Below are 21,704 nucleotides of genomic sequence, written 5' to 3'. Positions count from 1 at the left end.
GGCAAATAAAAAAATTGTAAGCAAGCCCAGGGTAATCCCTACTGCCAGCATGCCTTAGATTTGCTGGAGTAAGAACATATTTTCTTCAACGCTGCTATGTAAGAGCCTAATCTTTAACTAGCACTATTTTATTCATAGTTTTTTCTTCAATCAAGATTCTTCTCTACCATAGTGATAGAGCTGATCTCACCACTTGCAGCTATCTGGTGCTGCCTTCCTCAGCCTAGCCTTTAAAGTGCCATGTCCAGATCCTGCTGGACTGGACATTGGGGGGCTAGACTGGAAGTGACCTTCAGGCACTGGGTTCTGGGTAGGATGCTTTCCAGAATCTGGTAACAAGTAGGCCAAAAAGTGCTTTCCAGGTGCAGAGCTGCTGGCATTGCCTCAGCACTTGCACTCTCTCTAAGTACATTCTCCATGAGTAGGCCAGTCTAGCTGAGCACCAGGAGCTACCTTATATACAATTGTTCCCTTGTCTATTGTTCTTTTATATTTTTTTGTAATAAAATATAACTTTTTATACATATACATTGTGCAATCTTTCCTTTTTCTGGTACCAGTAAAGTCCCATCTGGTTAGGTTTTTTTCTTTTTGTACAATTGTCCCCTTTAAACACTTCAATACAGTGCACTTTCACCCACTTCCTGTGGGATGGTGAGGTGAGATGGCGCTGCCTAGTAATATACAAGTGGTGTGAAAGGAAGTTAGTCCAATGGTCACAACCTAAAGTGCTAATGTGCTAGTTTGAATAATGGCGTGCAGTCCACAGTATAGGGCATGAGTGTATATAAGAATATAGAGCAAATTTAAAGAACACTCTCCCCAAAAATGTGCTCAAAGTGATATATGCAATAAATATTTAAGTAAATTGATAAACGAAAACTGTATGCCAGTGAAAGGGTAGTGATGGTGTTTCACAAATTTAAAAATCCTTATGTAATCTGATTGAAAATGTGCTCATAAAACATAAATATAATAAATAAATAAATTAATGTTCAAAAAGACTGTGTGCCAATGCAAAAAGATTAAAATGATAATGGTGATCACACAATTACAGCAGTATAGTAATCCAATAAAAAAGTAAGTAGTCCATATAGTGCTAGAACACCAAGAAAAAAATGTGATGATCCACCAAAGGGTGACAAACAGTCTTTAAACGTGCTATAAAGTGAAGCAAAAATATCTCAATCAGTTGGTGGTCTTCCGGGTGGTCTACGTGCTGGGTGGTAGGTGAGAAAAACCAGTGCACCCCTCCAATTTCTCCCGCACTCACCAGAAATATGCACCCCTACAGGGGTAATGAGCCTTGGTATAAAATCCTCTTATCCACCAACTTTGATGTGTGGGACTCTTGGGGGGGGGGGGGGAAGGTATCTCATTCATTTGGGTAGTGGAGCCTCTCTTCCTCAAACGGTGATGGTATGCAAGAAGAAGTGCTAATATAGTGATGTACTGCTTTTAAAATACTTTATTTCAACAAGTTTAAAATCAGGTACTCACATAGATTATGCAGTAAACGGGTATACAGTTTTCGTTTATCAATTTACTTAAATATTTATTGCATATATCACTTTGAGCACAATTTTGGGGAGAGTGTTCTTTAAATTTGCTCTATATTCTTATATACACTCATGCCCTATACTGTGGACTGCAGGCCATTATGCAAACTAGCACATTAGCACTTTAGGTTGTGACCATTGGACTAACTTCCTTTCACACCACTTGTATATAACTAGGCAGCGCCATCTCACCTCACCCATCCCACATTTATTGATATAGTTCTTGGACTATATTTTGAGGTTGGCCGCAGCCCATTTCTTTGTCCATAAGCGCGTAATTTCTTCCACCCTCCATTCACCCACTTCCTGCCCAGGCCAATTTTCAGCTTTCAGCACTGTCACAATTTGAATGACAATTGCACGGTCATGCTACACTGTACCCCTATGAAATTTTTATCATTTCTTTTCACACAAATAGTGCTTTCTTTTGGTGGTATTTTTTAATCACAGCTGGGTTTTTTATTTCTGAAAAAAAAGACAGTAAATTTTGAAAAAAAAAGTTTTTCTTATTTTCTGTGAGTACATTTTGAAAATAAATAAATAATTTTTCTCCTTCACTGATGTGCGCTGATGAGGCGGCACTGATGAGGAGGAACTAATATGCCGCACTAATAGGTGGCACTGATGGGCACTGAGAGGCGGTACTGACGGCCGGCACTGATGGGCAGCACAGATGAGCAGGCACTGGTGGGCACTGACTGGCAGCACTATGGGCACTGATTGGCACTGTTTTTCCCTTTTCTGTAATCAGGGAACTGATGATCAGTGCCCTGATTACCTGTCCTAGACTCCCCTTTGAGGAGAAGCCGCCGATCAGCTCTCCTCGCCACACACTGACAGTGTTAGGCGAGGAGAGCCGATAAACGGCACTTCCTCATTTACATGTGACACAGCCGATCACATGGGTAAAGAGCCATGTCATTGGCTCTTTACCAAGATCGGGGTCACGATCGCTGCACCACTACGCCGTCATTTGATGATGGGCGGGCACTAAGTGGTTAAATTCCCGCATCACTGCCAGTTTCCACTATACAGGGGATTAATGTTGTTTGGAGTGGCAAGTGTTAGCTCCATGCTCTCTTCCTGCCATACAGTACTGAGTAAGCATTTTATCACTGCTGCTGTTGACTGCACTACATAAAGGTGTCTTGATGCAGCATGCTGCTTCCACATATAAGCACTTGCTTGCAACTTAGGCCTTTGGTGTTAGCTATAAATATATTTAATGAGTCTGCTTTTCTAGCTACCAAGGCCTTTTATAAACATCCTGGTGGATCTCAATCAAGTCCTTTGTCTGCAATTTGTCCTTCACTGTATGTGCCCAACCAGGACCAGCTGTCCACTTGATGACTGAAGTTCACTGCCAAATAGGGGCCAATCTGTCCCTATTCCCCTGACATTTCCATTGAGATCAATAGAATACCTATCAGCCCCTCCCATCAAGCCAGTGTGTTGGGTGTAATCGTGGACTGTAATCTCTCCATTTGACCCCACATCCAATCACTATGCAAATTTTGACAAAATTTGCCTCTTCTTAACCTATGACACCACCAAGCCACTACTTTACTCCTTTGTTATCTCTTGCAACTCTCTCTTCAGTGGCTTCCCTTTACACAGATTATTCCCATTTCAGTCCATCAGGAATGCTGCTGGCAAACGTATCCACCTTACCAACCACTTAAGTGTCCACCACCACTCTCTGCCAATCCCTTCACTGGCTCTTGCTCACAACTACTGCATTTCAAAATACTAACGTACAATGCCCCAATTCTACCCCAAGCTACATCACAAATCTCGTCCTCGTTCAAGACCTTCTCCCATGTTCACCTTCAGGATTTCTTCAGAGCCGCTCACATCCTCTGCAATTTCCTACTCAAATGTCTTTGGCTACCTTCTACTCTATTCTGCCATTAGGCGATCCTTGACAAATTCTTTAGGGAAGCCTATCCTGCTGACCTGCTTCTGCCTAAAAACTGAACTGTAACTTTAACTTATCCCTTACAGTTATTACACCTTTTGTATCACTTGGACCTCCTTTATAGACAGTAAGCCCCCTCCCCAACCATCTTGTCCTAAATTGTACTGTAACTTGTACAGTCTTAATTTTATAAAGCATTTTGCTAACTTTTGGTGCTATATAAATCATGTATTGTATAAATAATAATCACAGCCAGTTGTAGCCACTATTAAGTGTGATTTTGTAAAACTGTTACAGGCTTTCGGTGATTTGATCCCAACTATAACTGCAGCAAACTGCTTAAAAGTTAAAAAAAATTGTGGGTTCCTAGTTAAATACTAATTAAGCCCTAAATAACTGCTTTCCCCCTCTTATCATAGACATTTTTATAGTACTCTTACACTTCATTTACAATATAATTATGCTTGGACTAAACTTTTATAACCTAATAATAGTTTTATTTTGTATATGCGTTATGTAATGTGTAACAGCAGCATATCTGTGGCATCAGAACATATGCAACACATAGCTGAATAATATTTGTAGATAAATGGTAAAAAGGCGCTGGTAATCTTAGGTGTAAAATATAAATTATTTGAAAGTGCGTGATCTTATTTAAAACTTACTAAATATTCACATAACCAGGTACAAATGTCAGTGGTGCATACATATACAATATATATAAATAATTAATATATAAAGTGCAAGTGCTGTACAACAATTTGTGCAAAAATAAAGTGCTTAAATGTGCAGCCACGGATATGTTAAATATCATAAATTATTGTACCATAAATAAATAAAACAATAAAAAAATATTGTGACCACTATTTCAGTGCATTAAGTTATTTTTTTAAAGTGCTTATGGGTAATTCATAGTCCAAGTCAATTCATGCAGGGAAAAAAAACTTGAATATATTAATTGCTTGGATTTTGGGTGCTCCGGTGATGGGGTGTGACACTCTTTGCCAGATTGAAGCAGGTCGCAAAGACCCCCAACGCCTGCGATCCCTTTATATAGGTGGATCAGACCTTACCGACTCCTCTTTCTTTAAACAGAATATACTGCTCCTTTCTCCTATTTTTCCTTGTGTATTACTCATACGGGTGAGGGTAAAGCCCACATATAGAAAGACACATAAAACAGCCAAAATAGTGTAATACTGTTGATTTAATATAGGTGCATAGTAATTACAATGATTGGCTCCTTACATTTAGTTGTGCCCTCCTGGCACTGGGCAATTCGCATTGGTTGCTGCGGGTATCAGAAAAAAACCTCTACGAGGATCTGCAGTATCCTCTCTTGAGTCTCCTTCCCCCCCTACTAGCGTGCGGCGGTCGGCGTGCGTCCCAGCCTGCGCTCCAATGCTCCACTCGCTACTTCCGGGTTTAGCAGAGACCACAATGCATTTCGCTATGCTTGCGTCGCCAGAATAATATTTGTAACTATAGTCACTCTTGCCTTGTTGTGTTTTTAATTTCTTGGCATATCTGAGTAAAGTAATTTTTTTAAATGTTTCCTTTTTTTTGCCTTAAAAAACAAAACAAATAAAATAAAAGGCTATTTATAAAGCCAATAAAAAAAAAAAAACTTGTTTCACCCTTAAAAATACCTTTTATCAATTCTAAAGTTAAAAAAATAGGCATAGAATAGAAAAGCAGAAACTAGTCTGGCTCATAAATGGGAAACAGTTGCTATTCCTAATGTAGTTAAAAGCAGATATACCCCATTGCGTATTTTTATTTATTTTTTTAAATCAAGACATAGCTATAGAACATCTCATTTCTAGGAGAAAATTTGAAGACTACTGACAGCAATACAAATGGATCCTGGGTGTGTAACTCCTTCCAGCTTCAAATATTCAGTACATATATTACAACAAGGGCATTCTGGCAAGTCTTTGTAAACATCATGGTATGAACTGGAATTTCCCTTTAAAACGGAAGAGAAACTTCAAGAAGAGTTAGTCTGTGTTAGCATACTTAACAGACTCTTCCAGGAAATTTTATATTTTTCAAACTGTTAAATCTTCTTGCATTTTTCTATTTTTTTTTCATATTTTCTGGCAGCTCTAAATCAGTTCTACAAAAGTATAATGAGAAAATGGGAGGATAATAGGATGCGGCTGGATGTTTCTGCCACCTTGTGGCATTTAATAAAAAAGACTTTGTACTTATCTGTAATATCAGTAAAGAGGTCCCTCATTATTTCATATGGAATCTGTCCTCTCTGATCAGTGCTTGTGTGATGTAAGTGTTGTATCTTACCGATGGAAAATGATGACACTTTTACACTGTATTTAAACTATTCTGCAGCCTAAACCAGCTTATATTGCTGAAACCCAAAATTATGGCTACATATGAAGTACATGAACATTCTTGATTATACATGTTAAAAAATATTCTGTATTGGGACAGAAATATTTGTGTAGTGTATGCACAAAAAAAAAAAAAAAAGCATTAAAAATAAAGTGCCTTACGGTGACCATATGATGTAGATCATTATATATAATAGTGCCAATTCTGTTTTGTAGGTATGGAGAGTGCAATTACTCTGTGGCAGTTTCTGTTGCAATTGCTTCTCGATCAGAAACATGAGCATCTCATCTGCTGGACATCCAACGATGGAGAATTCAAGCTGCTCAAAGCGGAGGAAGTGGCCAAGCTATGGGGACTGCGGAAGAATAAAACCAATATGAACTATGACAAGCTGAGTCGAGCCCTTCGATATTATTATGATAAGGTAGGCATTCGATCTGCCAGCTTCATGTCAACTTACTACTCTCAACTTTTACTAGATAAAAGCAGTAAAATACATTTTAGGTACAAGCATGTTCATATTCTACCATGAAGGAAACTGGATTTGGATCAAATTGAATCTACTTTAATGCACACAACTAACCCAAAGATGGTGGTTACTAATACACAAAAACTGCTATTTGTGCCCTTTCGTAGTTCAGCTTGTGCCAGTAAATTTGTCCTTTTCTAGAACACCACTGAAGTGACTGTTCATCAGGTTAGACCAGAGAAAAGAGCACTGACGGAAATAGCCTAAGAACATCTGTCTAACATATGGTTTCCATGTAAAAGCCCAAGCACTGGGGACAAAGCATGGCAATAAATGTATTAAGCTGTGCAAGCAAATGTCAGCTGCAGGTCTAGGCATACACAGCGAGAAAGGAAAATACTAGTAATAAACCCTTATTTTCTTAGTTTAGAAAGGGAAATTAGAAACAAACGCGTCATAATGATAATAGGATAGCTCTTGCGCTAAATCACACAAAATAAAAATGTGATACCAGTGTGTAGATCAAATAAATATTCAATATTAAATGATGTATAAATACATAAGCTGCAGCTTAAACCACAAAATCAATATAAAAAAGTGTGAAAAATAAACTCCCACAAGCTGCACAAAAACACTTCAAGGAAATAAGTCTTTAAATAAATATGTGCAAAAAATACAACATTGCAACAAATAATCATAAAAAATAAACACATATAAGGTGGAATTGTGCACAAAATAAATCACATAAAGTCCATTAATCAAATGTGCTAAAGTAGTGACAGGTGTGAAGAAAGGAGCTCCGTGCTGAATGTTGGACACCACCTAAATCCACCACCTGCGTAATCCCTCTCCCATCAGCTGGTAACTCACCCCAACAAGATGCCCCTATTTGCATGGTCAGGTCTACAAGCGCAATGACAAAACACCGTTAAGTGTGGGGGTCCTCCTTAAATTATATCTCCTCTCGCATGTACATATAGGGAAAAACAAAGGGGAATCCACTAGTGCAATACAGTTTTAAAACTCCAATTTTTATTGTTAAAACATGGTACTTGCACTCACATAAACCAAAATCAACAGCACATGTAAAATATGGGGTTTGGGGTGTTCCCCACATCCTCACCAACTCCACGCTAGTGTGCCAGACATGGAGGAGCCACCGCTTCACCTGTTCACTTCTTCGGTCTGTCGTTGTAGCCACGCCCTAAGGTTTCGTCATTCCGACTTTGTCAAAGGGGGGATTGACAAAGAAAGTAACTTTTTTTTTTTTTTTTTTAATCCCATGCAGCACGATGATGCTCCTTTTTAAATATGATGAAGTTGTTGTATTAAGTGGTCAAATAGGCACTTCTGATTAACTTCTGACATATAGATTCTGAAAAATGTATTCACTGTTATGCGATTACTATTGAGTGCTAGTCAGAAATCTTCTTGACCATAAGGTTAAGACTTCAATCACGCGGGCATAAAAAAAAAAAAAAGCATATAAAAAAAAAAAAAAACTGTTTAATAATGGATATGAATGCAGCTGCATTTTTTTTTTTTTTTAATGGAACCATTCACACAGGTGCATAAAACATGAGCGGCTTTCAGATCCGTAACACAGAACCCAAAATCTGCATCTAAGAACATGCACTTTATGCGCTTATGTGTATAAACACATGTATACTAGTTTGTAAGCGCGTACATTAAATTTAAACAAAGGTGAAAGATTAATTGTAAAAAATTATGTACGCGTATGCACCATTAACCACTTAAGCCCCGGAAGATTTTACCCCCATTCCGACCAGGGGGTATTTTGCGATTCGGCACTGCGTGACTTTAACGGACAATTGCGCGGTCGTGCGATGCTGTACCTAAACGAATTTGGTGTCCTTTTTTTCCCACAAACAGAGCTTTCTTTTGGTGGTATTTGATCACCTGTGCGATTTTTTGATCACGCGCTATAAACAAAAAAAGAGCGTCAATTTTGCAAAAATAGCAATATTTTTCACATTTTTTTATATGAAATTCTCCAAAAAAAAAATTTAAAAATCAAAATTTTTTTACTTTTTCGGCCAATTTGTTTTATGCTACCTATGTTTGGTAAAAAAAATCGCAAAAAGCGTATTTTGATTGGTTTGCGCAAAAGTTATCGCGTTTACTAACAAAGGGAAAGATTTCTGTCATTTTTGTTGTTTTTTTTTTAACGTGTAATGGTGGCGATCTGCGATTTTTTTTGCGGTACTGCGACATTGGGGCGGACAGATCGGACCCTTGACTGACATTTTTGACACTTTTGGGGTTACCAGTGACATTTCTACAGTAATCAGTGCTATATATATGCACTGTTACTGTAAAAATACACTGGTAGTGAAGGGGTTAACTTTATTTGGGAGGGAGGGGCTGTGTGTATCCCTAGGGGCGTGCTTTCTACTGTGATTGGCTGGGGCTTGAGCTGTATGGACACTGATCAACGGATCTACATACTAGATCCGAGTGATCAGTATCCTAACAGCAAGGAGAATGACAGGTGGCTTGTTTACACAAGCTGCCTGACTTTCTCCCTCTCCCCCGCCGATCGCCGAGTGACCGGCGGACATCGGGTCCGCCGGTCACACGCGCGGGGGGGTCCGTGACCACGCGGGAGCGGGAGCGCGCCTCCGGGGGCGCGCGCTCGCTCCCTAGACCCTCACAAGCTAGTGACGTAGCCCTACGTCACTTTGCCTGTGAGGGGCTGACGTAGATCGGCGTTAGGCAGTCGGCAAGTGGTTAAACAAAGCTATAAGCAAGTATTTTGCTGATCATTACGCAGGACCTTTTCTCCTGGAAAACATGTGTAATAATAACATCAGTAACGTTTTTCACACTCATGCGAATGAGGCCTTATTGAGTAAAACACTTATGACTTGTGGACTTCAGTAGTAACCAATCAGATTTTGTTTTTGGTTGGTAGAAGATCAGAACAAAAAAACAATGTATTTCAATACAACTGCTCTTTGGTCACTGCTGTAAGCCTAAGTATAAAAAACATATTTGTGTAGTAGTTATGTTTACCAGATGTTTCCATGTGCCATCGTATCGGCCATCAAATTTGACTAATGCAATAAAATAGGGTATAACCAAAATGATAAACACTATAAAGAACAAAAATCTTCTAGTAACCACCTTAGAAAAAAAAAATACTAGTAACCGCCTAAATGTGCCTTGGGTATAACCAAAATGATAAACACTATAAAGAACATAAATCTAGTAATCAACTAAGAAAAAAACAAAAATACTAGTAACCAACTAAATGTGCCTTGGGTATAACCAAAATGATAAACACTATAAAGAACATAAACCTAGTAATCAACTAAGAAAAAAACAAAAAAAAAAGTAACCACCTAAATGTGTCTTCTGTATAATCAAAATGATAAAAACTATAAAGAACAAAACACTTCTAGTAACCACCTAAGAAAAAAACATTACTAGTAACCACCTAAATGTGCCTTGGGTTATATGCACGACTATGCCCAAGCCACTGGATATCCTGATGTTATGGGACTTGCAGCCAATATGAATGGGCCTTAAATGCTGGGAAGCCTCTATAAGTAAAAGTCCGTCATAGAAACATAGAATGCAGACTTTTAAATGCGGGTTGCTTTCGATGATAATCTGGAGACAATAAGGTCGAGGATTGCTTCAGTAAATTAATTCTTATAATTCCAACAGAATGGGGGTTATTTACTAAACTAGAGTGCAAAATCTGGTGCATCTCTGCATAGTAACCATCAGCTTCCAGGTTTTATTATCAAAGCTTAATTGAACAAACTGAAGTTAGCTTATTGGCTACCATGCACAGCTGCATTAGATTCTGAGCGCACCAGTTTTAGTAAATCTATCCCATTGCCTTATAAATTGTCCTGCAATCTCCTCAACCTATTTATTCATTTGTATTCTTTTTTTCAGAACATTATTAAAAAGGTAATTGGACAGAAGTTTGTCTACAAGTTTGTGTCCTTTCCAGAAATCCTGAAAATGGAGACTCATGCTGTGGAGGTGAGCCGGGACAGCCTATTGCTGCAGGACAGCGATTGCAAGATCCCGAATGAACTCCATGAGAGACACAATCACACCTTGTCCGCACTAAAGAGCGCTAGTCGCAACGAGTACATCCACTCAGGCTTGTATTCCTCCTTCACTATAAACTCACTGCAACATCAAACAGAGTACAAAGTTATCAAAACTGAATGCATGGAAGACGAGGATGAGCCACAAGAAGATGGAGAAGATGAAGAGGAGGAGGAAAAGGCGGAAGTCAAGAGTCCAGTAGAGGAAGTCAGGACTGTTATAAGATTTGTTACTAACAAAACGGACAAAGAAATCATCCGACCTGTCATTTCTCTGCCCTCTACATCAGAATCGGCAGCTGCCTCTGCTTTCTTAACATCCTCTTTGTCTGCTAAAGGATCTTCCCATATATCATCCAATACAACTAGTGTTTCTTCTTCTCCACGCTCCTCACGTTCCCCATCTTTGTCCCCCAATATATCCTTCTCTAATGAGCAAAGGAGTGTATTTTTAGATTATCCTGACGCCAACGAACCATTAAATCTCTCAGCAGGATCCAAAACAAAGCTGTCCTATCATCCTCCTAAAGCAAAGAAACCCAAAGGATTGGAAATTTGCTCTCCGCCTCTTCTGCTCTCCAGTAGTGATATAGGCTCAATAGCTCTAAACAGCCCAGCACTTCCCTCAGGATCTCTAACACCAGCTTTCTTTACTGCTCAGGTAAAAACATGGGTTAGTCAAGAAAAAAATAATACCTTGAGATGAACTAGCGTTCTCAAATGTTTTTGTTCAGGGCTCACATGTAGAGATTCATCTAGTATGCATTGGCTCCCAAAATAAGAGATTTTATACTGGGCCGTATTCAACTTGTAGAATTCAAACTGTTCTGTAGCTTATGTGATGGTCGACACAGTAAAGTACTAGGGCAGGCATGTCCAACCTGCGGCCCGGAACCGCAGGCAATGTGGCCCACTGCCCCCTGACAATTTTTATTTTTTTTTGCTGAGGAGGAAGGAAGTCGAGTCGGGTGCACGGCCACAGAGGCAGCCTCGGAGGGGATCATCCACTAGTTGTGTTAAATTAGTACTGGGGGGGGGGCGCGGCAGCACGGGAAGGGTGCAGCGGTGTTTTATTACTTATATACCTTAACAGTATATATTTTATATGCGGCCCGAGAAAATTTCTCTACACTCAATGCGGCCCAGAGAAGCCAAAAGTTTGGACACCCATGTACTAGGGAGAGCACAAAGGGACTGACCTCAGAAGCATATTCACCATAAAGGGAATAGTAGGAGTGATGTGGTATTTTAGAAGTAATTGTAGACTGACAATATTTTAGGACACGTTGAAAGCTTGGGGGAAGGGGCTACAGGCCATTAGTACAGTATGGAAGAGATATTAGTGTAAGTAAAAAGATAAACAGCAGGATCTCCAACTTCTCCATTCAGAGAAAGTCTAGCATTCATTGAAAAAAAGAAGTTCTACTTTAATATTTTTAAAAGGTGACAGATTGTCCACAGCCTTTTAATTTTAAAATACTATTTATTTTGCTGTTGAGGTACATTGGAAAACACCTACCCAAGAAAAAAAAAATATAGTGAAATAGATTCAGTGCAAACAACAAATACATATATCTAGAATATCGTTAGCCTACTTAAACAGGGCTCAGATTGCTGCTAACACCTTCTCAGAGTCCACCAAACTCACATTTAAATCAAAAAGTGCAAAATATAAGTGCAGCGCAATCATAAAGTGAATAAACATACGTATATCAAAAACTCAGTATGACTCAATAATTCATATAGTGAACAAATGTATCAAAAACCCAGTGTAGGTAAAAAGCTGATGTGGTATCAAAATCTGATAACAAAATAGTCCCAAAAATATAACTCCATCGTAGTGCTGAAACAGAGTGAAATATAAACGCATCCAGTGTGTTCGGTGCCCACCATCTTCAGATAAAGTGCCTGCTCACCTTTTATCTGACCCCACTACAGAGTCATATCAGCCTTCGGAAACTCCACTTAAGATGATACTGGAACACTCCTTCTAGTAGCACTCCTAAATCACGTTCTTCCACCTCTTATTCTCGATCAATCATATAGCATGTCATAGAATAGAAATTGAGACATCATAGTGCTCTCTGCTTCTAGTAATTTCTTTTAAAACTCATACAAAGGATTAAAAACAATCCCATAGTTACTGTATGTAAAAAACAAGCATGTAATCAGCTCACCACACTGATACGAATAGCAACTAGTGACGTCACGGACGCACGCATTCTGGTGGGAGGAGCCATTGTCCGTAACCTCACTAGTTGCCATTTGTATCAGCGTGGTGAGCTAATTATATGCTTGTTTTTCCCATATCTATGGGAATGTTTGTAATCCTTTGATATGTATGATTTTTAAAATACATTATTAGAAGCAGAGAGCACTATGGTTTCCCAATTTCTATTCCATGACGTGCTATATCAAAAATAAGAGGTGGAGTTTACCAAGGCTGATAGGACTCTGTAGTGGGGTCAGACACTGAAGGTGAGTAGGCACTTTATCTGAAGATGGCAGGCACTCAACACATTGGATGCGTTTATATTTCACTCCGTTTCAGCACTACATTGGAGGTATATTTTGGGACTTTGAATTGGAATTATTTTGTTATCAGATTTTGAGATCACATCAGATTTTCCGCTACATTGTGTTTTTGATATATTTGTTCACTATATGAATTATTGAGTTATACTGAGTTTTTGATATACAGTGGGTACGGAAAGTATTCAGACCCCCTTAAATTTTTCACTCTTTGTTATATTGCAGCCATTTGCTAAAATCATTTAAGTTCATTCTTCTTCCTCATGAATGTACACATAGCACCCCATACTGACAGAAAAACACAGAATTGTTGACATTGTTGCAGATTTATTAAAAAAGAAAAACTGAAATATCACATGGTCCTAAGTATTCAGACCCTTTGCTCAGTATTTAGTAGAAGCCCCCTTTTGATCTAATACAGCCAGGAGTCTTTTTGGGAAAGATGCAACAAGTCTTTCACACCTGTATTTGGGGATCCTCTGCCATTCCTCCTTGCAGATCCTCTCCAGTTCTGTCAGGTTGGATGGTAAACGTTGGTGGACAGCCATTTTTAGGTCTCTCCAGAGATGCTCAATTGGGTTTAAGTCAGGGCTCTGGCTGGGCCATTCAAGAACAGTCACGGAGTTGTTGTGAAGCCACTCCTTCGTTATTTTAGCTGTGTGCTTAGGGTCATTGTCTTGTTGGAAGGTAAACCTTCGGCCCAGTCTAAGGTCCAGAGCACTCTGGAGAAGGTTTTTGTCCAGGATATCCCTGTACTTGGCCGCATTCATCTTTCCCTCGATTGAAACCAGTCGTCCTGTCCCTGCAGCTGAAAAACACCCCCACAGCATGATGCTGCCACCACCATGCCTCACTGTTTGGACTGTATTGGACAGGTGATGAGCAGTGCCTGGTTTTCTTCACACATACCGCTTAGAATTAAGGCCAAAAAGTTCTATTTTGGTCTCATCAGACCAGAGAATCTTATTTCTCACCATCTTGGAGTCCTTCAGGTGTTTTTTAGCAAACTCCATGCGAGCTTTCATGTGTCTTACACTGAGGAGAGGCTTCCGTCGGGCCACTCTGCCATAAAGCCCCGACTGGTGGAGGGCTGCAGTGATGGTTGACTTTCTACAACTTTCTCCCATCTCCTGACTGCATCTCTGGAGCTCAGCCACAGTGATCTTTGGGTTCTTCTTTACCTCTCTCACCAAGGCTCTTCTCCCCCGATAGCTCAGTTTGGCCGGACGGCCAGCTCTAGGAAGGGTTCTGGTCGTCCCAAACGTCTTCCATTTGAGGATTATGGAGGCCACTGTGCTCTTAGGAACCTTAAGTGCAGCAGAAATCTTTTTGTAACCTTGGCCAGATCTGTGCCTTGCCACAATTCTGTCTCTGAGCTCGTCAGGCAGTTCCTTTGACCTCATGATTCTCATTTGCTCTGACATGCATTGTGATCTGGAAGGTCTTATATAGACAGGTGTGTGGCTTTCCTAATCAAGTCCAATCAGTATAATCAAACACAGCTGGACTCAAATGAAGGTGTAGAACCATCTCAAGGATGATCAGAAGAAATGGAAAGCACCTGAGTTAAATATATGAGTGTCACAGCAAAGGGTCTGAATACTTAGGACCATGTGATATTTCAGTTTTCCTTTTTTAATAAATCTGCAACAATGTCAACAATTCTGTGTTTTTCTGTCAGTATGGGGTGCTATGTGTACATTCATGAGGAAGAAGAATGAACTTAAATGATTTTAGCAAATGGCTGCAATATAACAAAGAGATTTAAAATTTAAGGGGGTCTGAATACTTTCCGTACCCACTGTATATATAAAATAATAATCACTATATGATTGCACTGCACTTATATTTTGCACATAGCCAAGAAAAAGTTTGTTTTTGTTTTTAGTACTTGATTACATTTTGCCTTTTGTTGATCAAGTTTGTTGTAGCAAGTTTAAATCATGTTTGTATATCTTTACACTCTTTTTTTTTTTTATTTGCAGACACCCAATGGATTACTGTTAACCCCAAGTCCTCTTCTATCAAGCATCCACTTCTGGAGCAGTCTTAGTCCTGTAGCTCCATTAAGTCCTGCCAGGCTGCAAGGACCTAACTCATTGTTCCAGGTGAATAGATGAAAAATGTAGAACCTAGTTACAACCACAATAACAATTTATTTTATTTTTACCTATTTGAAGTACTTATTTAGCGTTGAAAACGTATGTCGCGCTTTGGCATATTTATGTAAGTATTATACATTCATATCAGTCCCTACCATCTAGGAGCTTACACTCTAAGATCCCTAACTCAAATTTATATATATATATATATATATATATACTGTATATATTAGGGCCAATTTAGGCAGATGCCAACTAACCTACCAGCATGTTTTTGGTGTCCATGGAAGAAACTCACGCAGGCACAGAAAGTACATGCAAACTCCAGGCAGGTAGTGTTGTGGTTGGTTCAAACCACCTAGGGCTGCTAGGCAGAGGTGCTAACCACTTAGTCAATGTGCTGTAAGCACACAGTAGTGTGTGGGGTGCAATATTCAGAAACCAGTTGGAATTAAAAATAAACTATGATAGGTTTTTGGCCAAGTTTAACATTTAATTTTTTTTGTCTCTTTATACAAATGTTTGTTTCACAAAAAACAAATGAATACAGGACACCTCCTTACCAATGCATTTCCACTGTACTATGATTTTTTTAGACAGTACAGCAGAAGTTGTTTCCTTTCAGAAAGGCTGTCTCAGACTGAAGAGGGTCATTGCTCCGATTCATTTACTTGTGTATGTACATTTTGCCTAAACTATTGAGCTCTATAAAACAACTGATCTCCCCCCAGGATAAACAAAGATGTTAAGAGTTTAACTGCTCACAGCATATATATATGTAGCACCCTACAGTATGTGCTAGGTAAATGTATAGTGGGCTTTGTCTGCCTAACAGCAGGGCCATGATTTCTTTTTGGTAGGGTGTTAGAGTGTCATGGTTTCCAGGTGTGTCTGCTGAAAGGGGAGTTTCCCCACTGGCTCTGTGAGAGGCTTCTCATAGGGCAGTGGAGGAAACCCAATCAGGGGACACATTCAGGCTTGTAACTACCCCAGAAGGTAGATTCTGCCGCAAAGGATTCTGGGAGTGGGTATATGTTTGAGGGAGAGCATGACTCATGGTCTTTGGTGGAAAGCAGAGTCCCAGGAGGGAGAGTACGGCTGTCTCTCCTCCTGTCAGAGGAAGCGGATGTCTCGGGTGCTGCCTGAGAATCCAGAGAGTGCCGAATTGAGCTGAGGGGGATCCGGTGTGCCGAGAACCAGCTGAGAGCGAGAGGGGTTCAGTCCCAGGAAAGCCTACACAGGTCGTGAGTACTGAGGATTGCCCCTGGGGGTCTGCCTAGAGTCAGTGGGGACCACTCCGGAGAAGGTTATAGGATCCAAAGTGTCAGCTAGCTGTAAAGGGGGTACCTAGTCAGAGGACCCTGAAGTGATAGAGGGGGTACCTAGGTTGAGGACCGCGAAGTGGTAAGGGGGGCGCCTGCAGTTGGGCCCTGAATAGTTAATGCACTATGTGAGTGCATCAGTTGAGAGTTGCAGCCATACAGAAATACACAGCAAGCTACCTCAAGCCAGGGCAAGGCTGGAGAGAGTAGTCAGTGACTTTGCAGTGCAAGCAGTGTCATATGTTCTATAGTCCTGGATTTGCTAGACTTAAGTCAGGGTTCCAGCACAGCTTTTAGAGATACAGTATGTTCAAAGTGTCAGTAAGCGTTGGCTAGCATCGGCTGGCGTCAAGACAGCGCTAACGGGGATTTTTACTACAAAAGTCCCAGAATTGTACATAGTCGAGCCAAGGGAGTATCCCACTCATTCCCTTCTCCCATCCCCTAAAACCACAATAAAACAATCAAACAAAGATGCCGGAATTGTCAATGTGTCAGTTCTCACACCCAGGGTTGCAGCTCACATGGGCTGGAGAGGTAACCGGTAACAATGGCAGACCCACATCAGGCCACAGGCATATGAATATGCAATATTTCAAATTTACCTGAAAAAATATTTTAGTTTTTTCCCTAAACTAGTTTTTAGTCCTAATAAAATATATACAAAATCACGTACTATGCATTGCGTGGAATTTATCAAAACTGGAGCACAATAAATCTGAAAGATTACATCTGGTGCAGCTGTGCATGGCAACCAAGCAGCTTCTACCTTCCATTTGCTTTCTCATCTTTCCATTGTCTAACTTTAATGAACTTTGATATGTTCCTTGCATGCTACAAACTACGGCACTTTGCTACATCGCCATTGTTCTATATCTTTACATGACTAATTATGTTTTCAGTTTTCCAGTTTATTGCCTAATGTTAAAGTGTAAATTATAGCGAAAAGGAGAAGCTCTGCTTGTTCGCACCCTTCCCCCCCCCCTCCACTGCCACATTTGGGGGGTACCTGGTTTTGACAGGTATCCGCACCTACTTCTGGGTAAGATCGCGGCGGCAATCTACGATTATGTCCAAGCCCCCCTCCTCCTTCCCCCGCTGCCTTCTGGGACAACACAGATACCAGAAGATGGCGGAACCAATCAGAAAGCGCAGCGTGACTGGCTCATGTGCAGTAGGATACCGGTTGTGAAGCCTGAAGGCTTCATTGCTAGTTTCCCTTACTGCAGATGCTGACTCTGCACCCAAAGCTGATTAAAGAATTGGGTCGGGTGCCGACATTGCTGGATCCGTGGACAGGTAACTGTCCTTATATTAAAAGTCAGCAGCTACAGTATTTGTAGCTGCTGACTTTTACATTTTTGGGGGGAGACTGGAGCTGCTCTTTAAAAATGTTTTTAGATAGTAATAGCGATTCCTTTTTGGTGTCTTAGTGTATTTTGGACAGAGGGGATTGCGGCTACTGGTTCTAGATTTTGTTGCAGTCCTTCTTATAAAAGTTATATTGCATGATAAAGAATCTAAGAAACTTTAATGAGCATTGTTGCTTTATAACCTATAACACTGGCCATATGTTGAATAGTAAGTTTTATGTCTTCTTAAAACAACTGGAGAATATATTTTTAACAGAACCACTGCCTGACTACTAAGTTTTCAGGATGCCAGTCCTAGAACTGTATTGATTCAGTTCCAGCTATTTGCTTGAATTTTATTCTTAACCGCTGTGACTGGAGGGCTCTTACAGGCACCATAACGTACCTTTATGTCGCAGATTTCCTCCAGGTTCTGGGTGCACGCGTGTCCCCATCTGCTGGCTCTGCTGTGAGCAAATACAGCGGCACTTAGTATGTCACAACCAACGATTCATGGCCGGAATCTACTGATCAGCTGTGTACAGTCTCAGCCCAGAGCTCTTTGTTGATAATCAACACAGGGCTCTGTACAGAGGGAAGTAGGAATAAGAAACAGAGATATTGCGTAAAAAGCAGCACACCTTACACATTGTTAGGCACACATTTAACCCTTTCCCATCCAGTGTCATTAGTACAGTGACAGTGTAGATTATTAGCACTGATCACTGTATTAGTGTCACTGGTGCTGTCAATGTCAGTTTACTAGTTCCCACAAAGTGTCAGTGTCAGATTGTCTACCACATTACAGTCCCAATATAAGTCACTGATCACCACCATTACCAGTATAAAAAAAAAAAATGAAAAAAATCCATCATTTGTAGATGTTATCTTTTACACAAACCAATTATTTTACACTTATTGCGATTTTTTTTTTAATTCAAAGACATGTAGCAGAATACATTTTGGCCTAAATTTATGAAGAAATTAGATTACAGTCTTTTTGTTTATGTAGCAAGTTTTCCAGGCCTGTGGCCTGATGTGGGTCTGCCATTAGTACCGGTACTCTCTCCAGCCCATGTGAGCTGTGACCCTGGGTGCGATAACTGAAGCAGCGACAACTCCGGCATCTTTGTTTGTGGTTTTTTATTTGATTTAAAGAGGATGGGAGAAGGGAATAAGTGGGATACTCCTTGAGGCTTGAACTAATTACATGTGGGACTTTACTCCTGAAAAATGCCCGTTGGCGCTTTGACGCCAGCCAACGCTCACTAACGCTGTGAATATCCTGTAGAACAGGGATTCTCAAACTACGGCGCTCCAGCTGTTGCAGAACTACCCATCCCATGAGGCATTGTAAAACTCTGACATTCACAGACATGACTAGGCATGATGGGAATTGTAGTTCCTGAACAACTGGAGGGCCATAGCTTGAAGACCCCTGCTGTAGAACACAGAAGTGCTGAATCCTCCGACTATTAGTCCAGAAGATCCAGGACTGAGAACTGTAGAACTCCTGCCACTGTTGTGCTGTAGAAGTCACCGACTACTGTCCCCCCGCTTTGACCAGCCTGAGGTAGTATGAAGAACTCTGTATAGCTGTACTTGCACCTGACACACTCTGTACAGTTCAGGGCCCAACTGCAGGTGCCCCTTTACCTGGAACTCTTCAGGGTCCACTGACTATGTACCCCCTCTGTAGCTTCAGGGTCCTCAACCTAGGTACCCCCTTTACAACTAGCTGGCACTGGATCCCAGAACCTCTTCCGGAGTGGTCCCCTCTAACTTCAGGCAGACCCCCAGGGGCAATCCTCAGTACTCACGACCTGTGTAGGCTTTCCTGGGACTGTACCCCTCTGTCTCCCCGCAGGCTCTCAGCACACCGGATCCCCTCAGCTCACTCAGAACGTTCTGGACATTCAGGCGAAACCCTGAGACATCCACCGTCTCCTTCCTGGGACTCTGCTCCCGCCAAAGACATCGTGTCATGTGCCACCCCCAAACTTATACCCACTCCCAGAATCCTTTGCAGCACAATCTGCCTCCTGGGGTAGTTATAAGCCTGGATGTGTCCCCTGATTGGGTTTCCCCCACCGCCCTATGAGAAGCCTCTGACAGGAGCCAGTGGGGAGACTCCCCATTCAGCAGGCGCACCTGTAAACCTTGACACCCTATTAAATCACAGCCCTGTTAGGCAGACAAGGCCCACTATATCTTTACCTAGCACCTACCTGTAGGGTGCTACATTTATACAATAAAAAATAAAAACGAGGTGATGAAATACTACTAAAAGAAAGCTCTATTTGTGTGAAAAAAATGACATACATTTCATGCGTGTACAGTGTTGCAAAAACTGCACAATTGCCAATTAGAGTAGCACTGTGCCAAATAGCAAAAAAAATGCCCTGGTCATGAAGGGGGTAAAATCTTCTGGAGCTGGTTTTAAGCAATAAATATGTAGACCCATGGCACTATCTAAATAATGACAACTTTTTTTTTTTCTTTCAAGTTTCCAAACCTGCTGAACAGTCACCTGCCAATGCAGCTACCAGGGTTGGACAGAGCATCATCTCCAGTGCTGCTATCATCTAACTCACAAAAATCCTGATGAAGTCTAAGTTCCCTATGGACTAATTGGTTAATTTGTTAAATATAGCTTTTTAGAGGTGGACTGGCCTGGAGTTACCAAGACACTGATCACAACACAGAACGCTCCACATTGAAGCACTGGCAGACACCATTGTTTTTTTTTCTCTCTTAGATTCTTTGTCCCAGGGATATTTGTTTGACTATGTGTAGCTGGGAAAAGGTGTGCTTGTGATATGTTTAATGAAGGAAAACATACCACAAAAAGGTAGGGCTAAGTGGGAACAATTTGCAAATCAAATATGGGCTGTTAAGAAAGATGCCCATTTGAGGTCGAAGAATGTTCTGGATGTGGCCTTTTTTCGTTGGGTTTACCGGAGGTGGGTATATGTACATTGTGGGATACTTGGCAATGTACAAGTTTTATACGTACTTTTGCCCGGTGGAGGCCTAAAAATGAAAGACTGCTTGCTACACTGCTGCCCAAACTCCGTTATACTGTTCTGTGGAATCTTGGATGTTGAAGTATAAAATCATAGTTGCCGATTTACAAAGGTCCTTCAAAAAGGTCTGTTAGCTCTTACCTTCAGCTTCTCAGGAGAAAGATCAATCTGTAAGAAGGCTCTACACTCCTATTACTGCCATTAAAGCTGTGGTCTAGGTCAAGAAGAACACAGTAACAAAGCGGTTTGATATTGATTCCCATTGCAACACAAATTTTATTTAGAAGATTATGGACTGGGGAGCAATGCGTTTATTCTGAAGGTGTCCAAAGCACTAGGTTTAAGAAAATGTTAACTGTTAACATTAGTGTTGTTAACCATTTTTATCATTTTGCGCACACATACCAAAATGCAACACATTTTCAGAAAGCAGGAACACTATAGAATAAAAAGATGGTAGCTGCAATATTTTTATCATACAATATTTGCACTTGAATTTATTCAAATCTATCCTTTGAGTAAAAATACAAAAATTAAATCTAGTGAACAATTTTTGGTAAAATACACAGGATAAGGTTTACATTTCACAGGGGCAATTGGCAGACAGATGTTCATTGGTCCCCTTCCACTCTATAGCTTGACATGTGTCATGGACATCCTGGCCCCAGAAAAAGAATTAAAGGCGAAGTTCACCTTTTAAAAAAAAAAAAAAGAAAATTCACAAGATTTTGCAGGTTAAAAAAAAAGTGCATTTATTTTTACACTAGAGTATGCAAAAAAAAGCCTTGCACCCGCGGCTCCTGCAGACACAGCTGCCAGCTCTCTGGTCATACCACCAGAGAGACACAGTAACTCAGGTGCAGGAAGTGTGAATGAACTATAAGGGCTTTTGCCAGCGCCCCTGAGGTTCATTAAGAACTACAAGCTATCTGCCATAGTGGAAGAGGGGACTTGTAGTTCATTTATTCACACATTGTG

At 40.6% G+C, this 21,704-nt stretch overlaps 1 protein-coding gene across 1 annotated transcript in view; it reads left to right on the top strand.

The window, feature by feature from the left end:
- The window catches only part of ELK3 (ETS transcription factor ELK3), a 75,420-nt gene extending 54,439 nt beyond the window's left edge, over positions 1 to 20,981 (top strand). Inside the window, exons 2-5 of the mRNA XM_082256607.1 lie at positions 6,048 to 6,256; positions 10,232 to 11,053; positions 14,910 to 15,032; positions 20,207 to 20,981. Coding sequence (XP_082112733.1) covers positions 6,050 to 6,256; positions 10,232 to 11,053; positions 14,910 to 15,032; positions 20,207 to 20,305 — 1,251 coding nt within the window. The 5' untranslated portion in view covers positions 6,048 to 6,049 and the 3' untranslated portion in view covers positions 20,306 to 20,981. The remainder of the gene's footprint in view (positions 1 to 6,047; positions 6,257 to 10,231; positions 11,054 to 14,909; positions 15,033 to 20,206) is intronic.
- The last annotated feature ends 723 nt before the right edge of the window (positions 20,982 to 21,704 follow it).

The sequence above is a fragment of the Pelophylax lessonae genome (genome assembly GCF_965119305.1).
Source record: "Pelophylax lessonae genome assembly, chromosome: 4".
In the NCBI taxonomy this organism is placed as follows: Eukaryota; Metazoa; Chordata; class Amphibia; order Anura; family Ranidae; genus Pelophylax; species Pelophylax lessonae.
The sequence above is the reverse complement of the archived record's forward strand: the minus strand, read 5'-3'. Positions and strand labels throughout refer to the sequence as shown.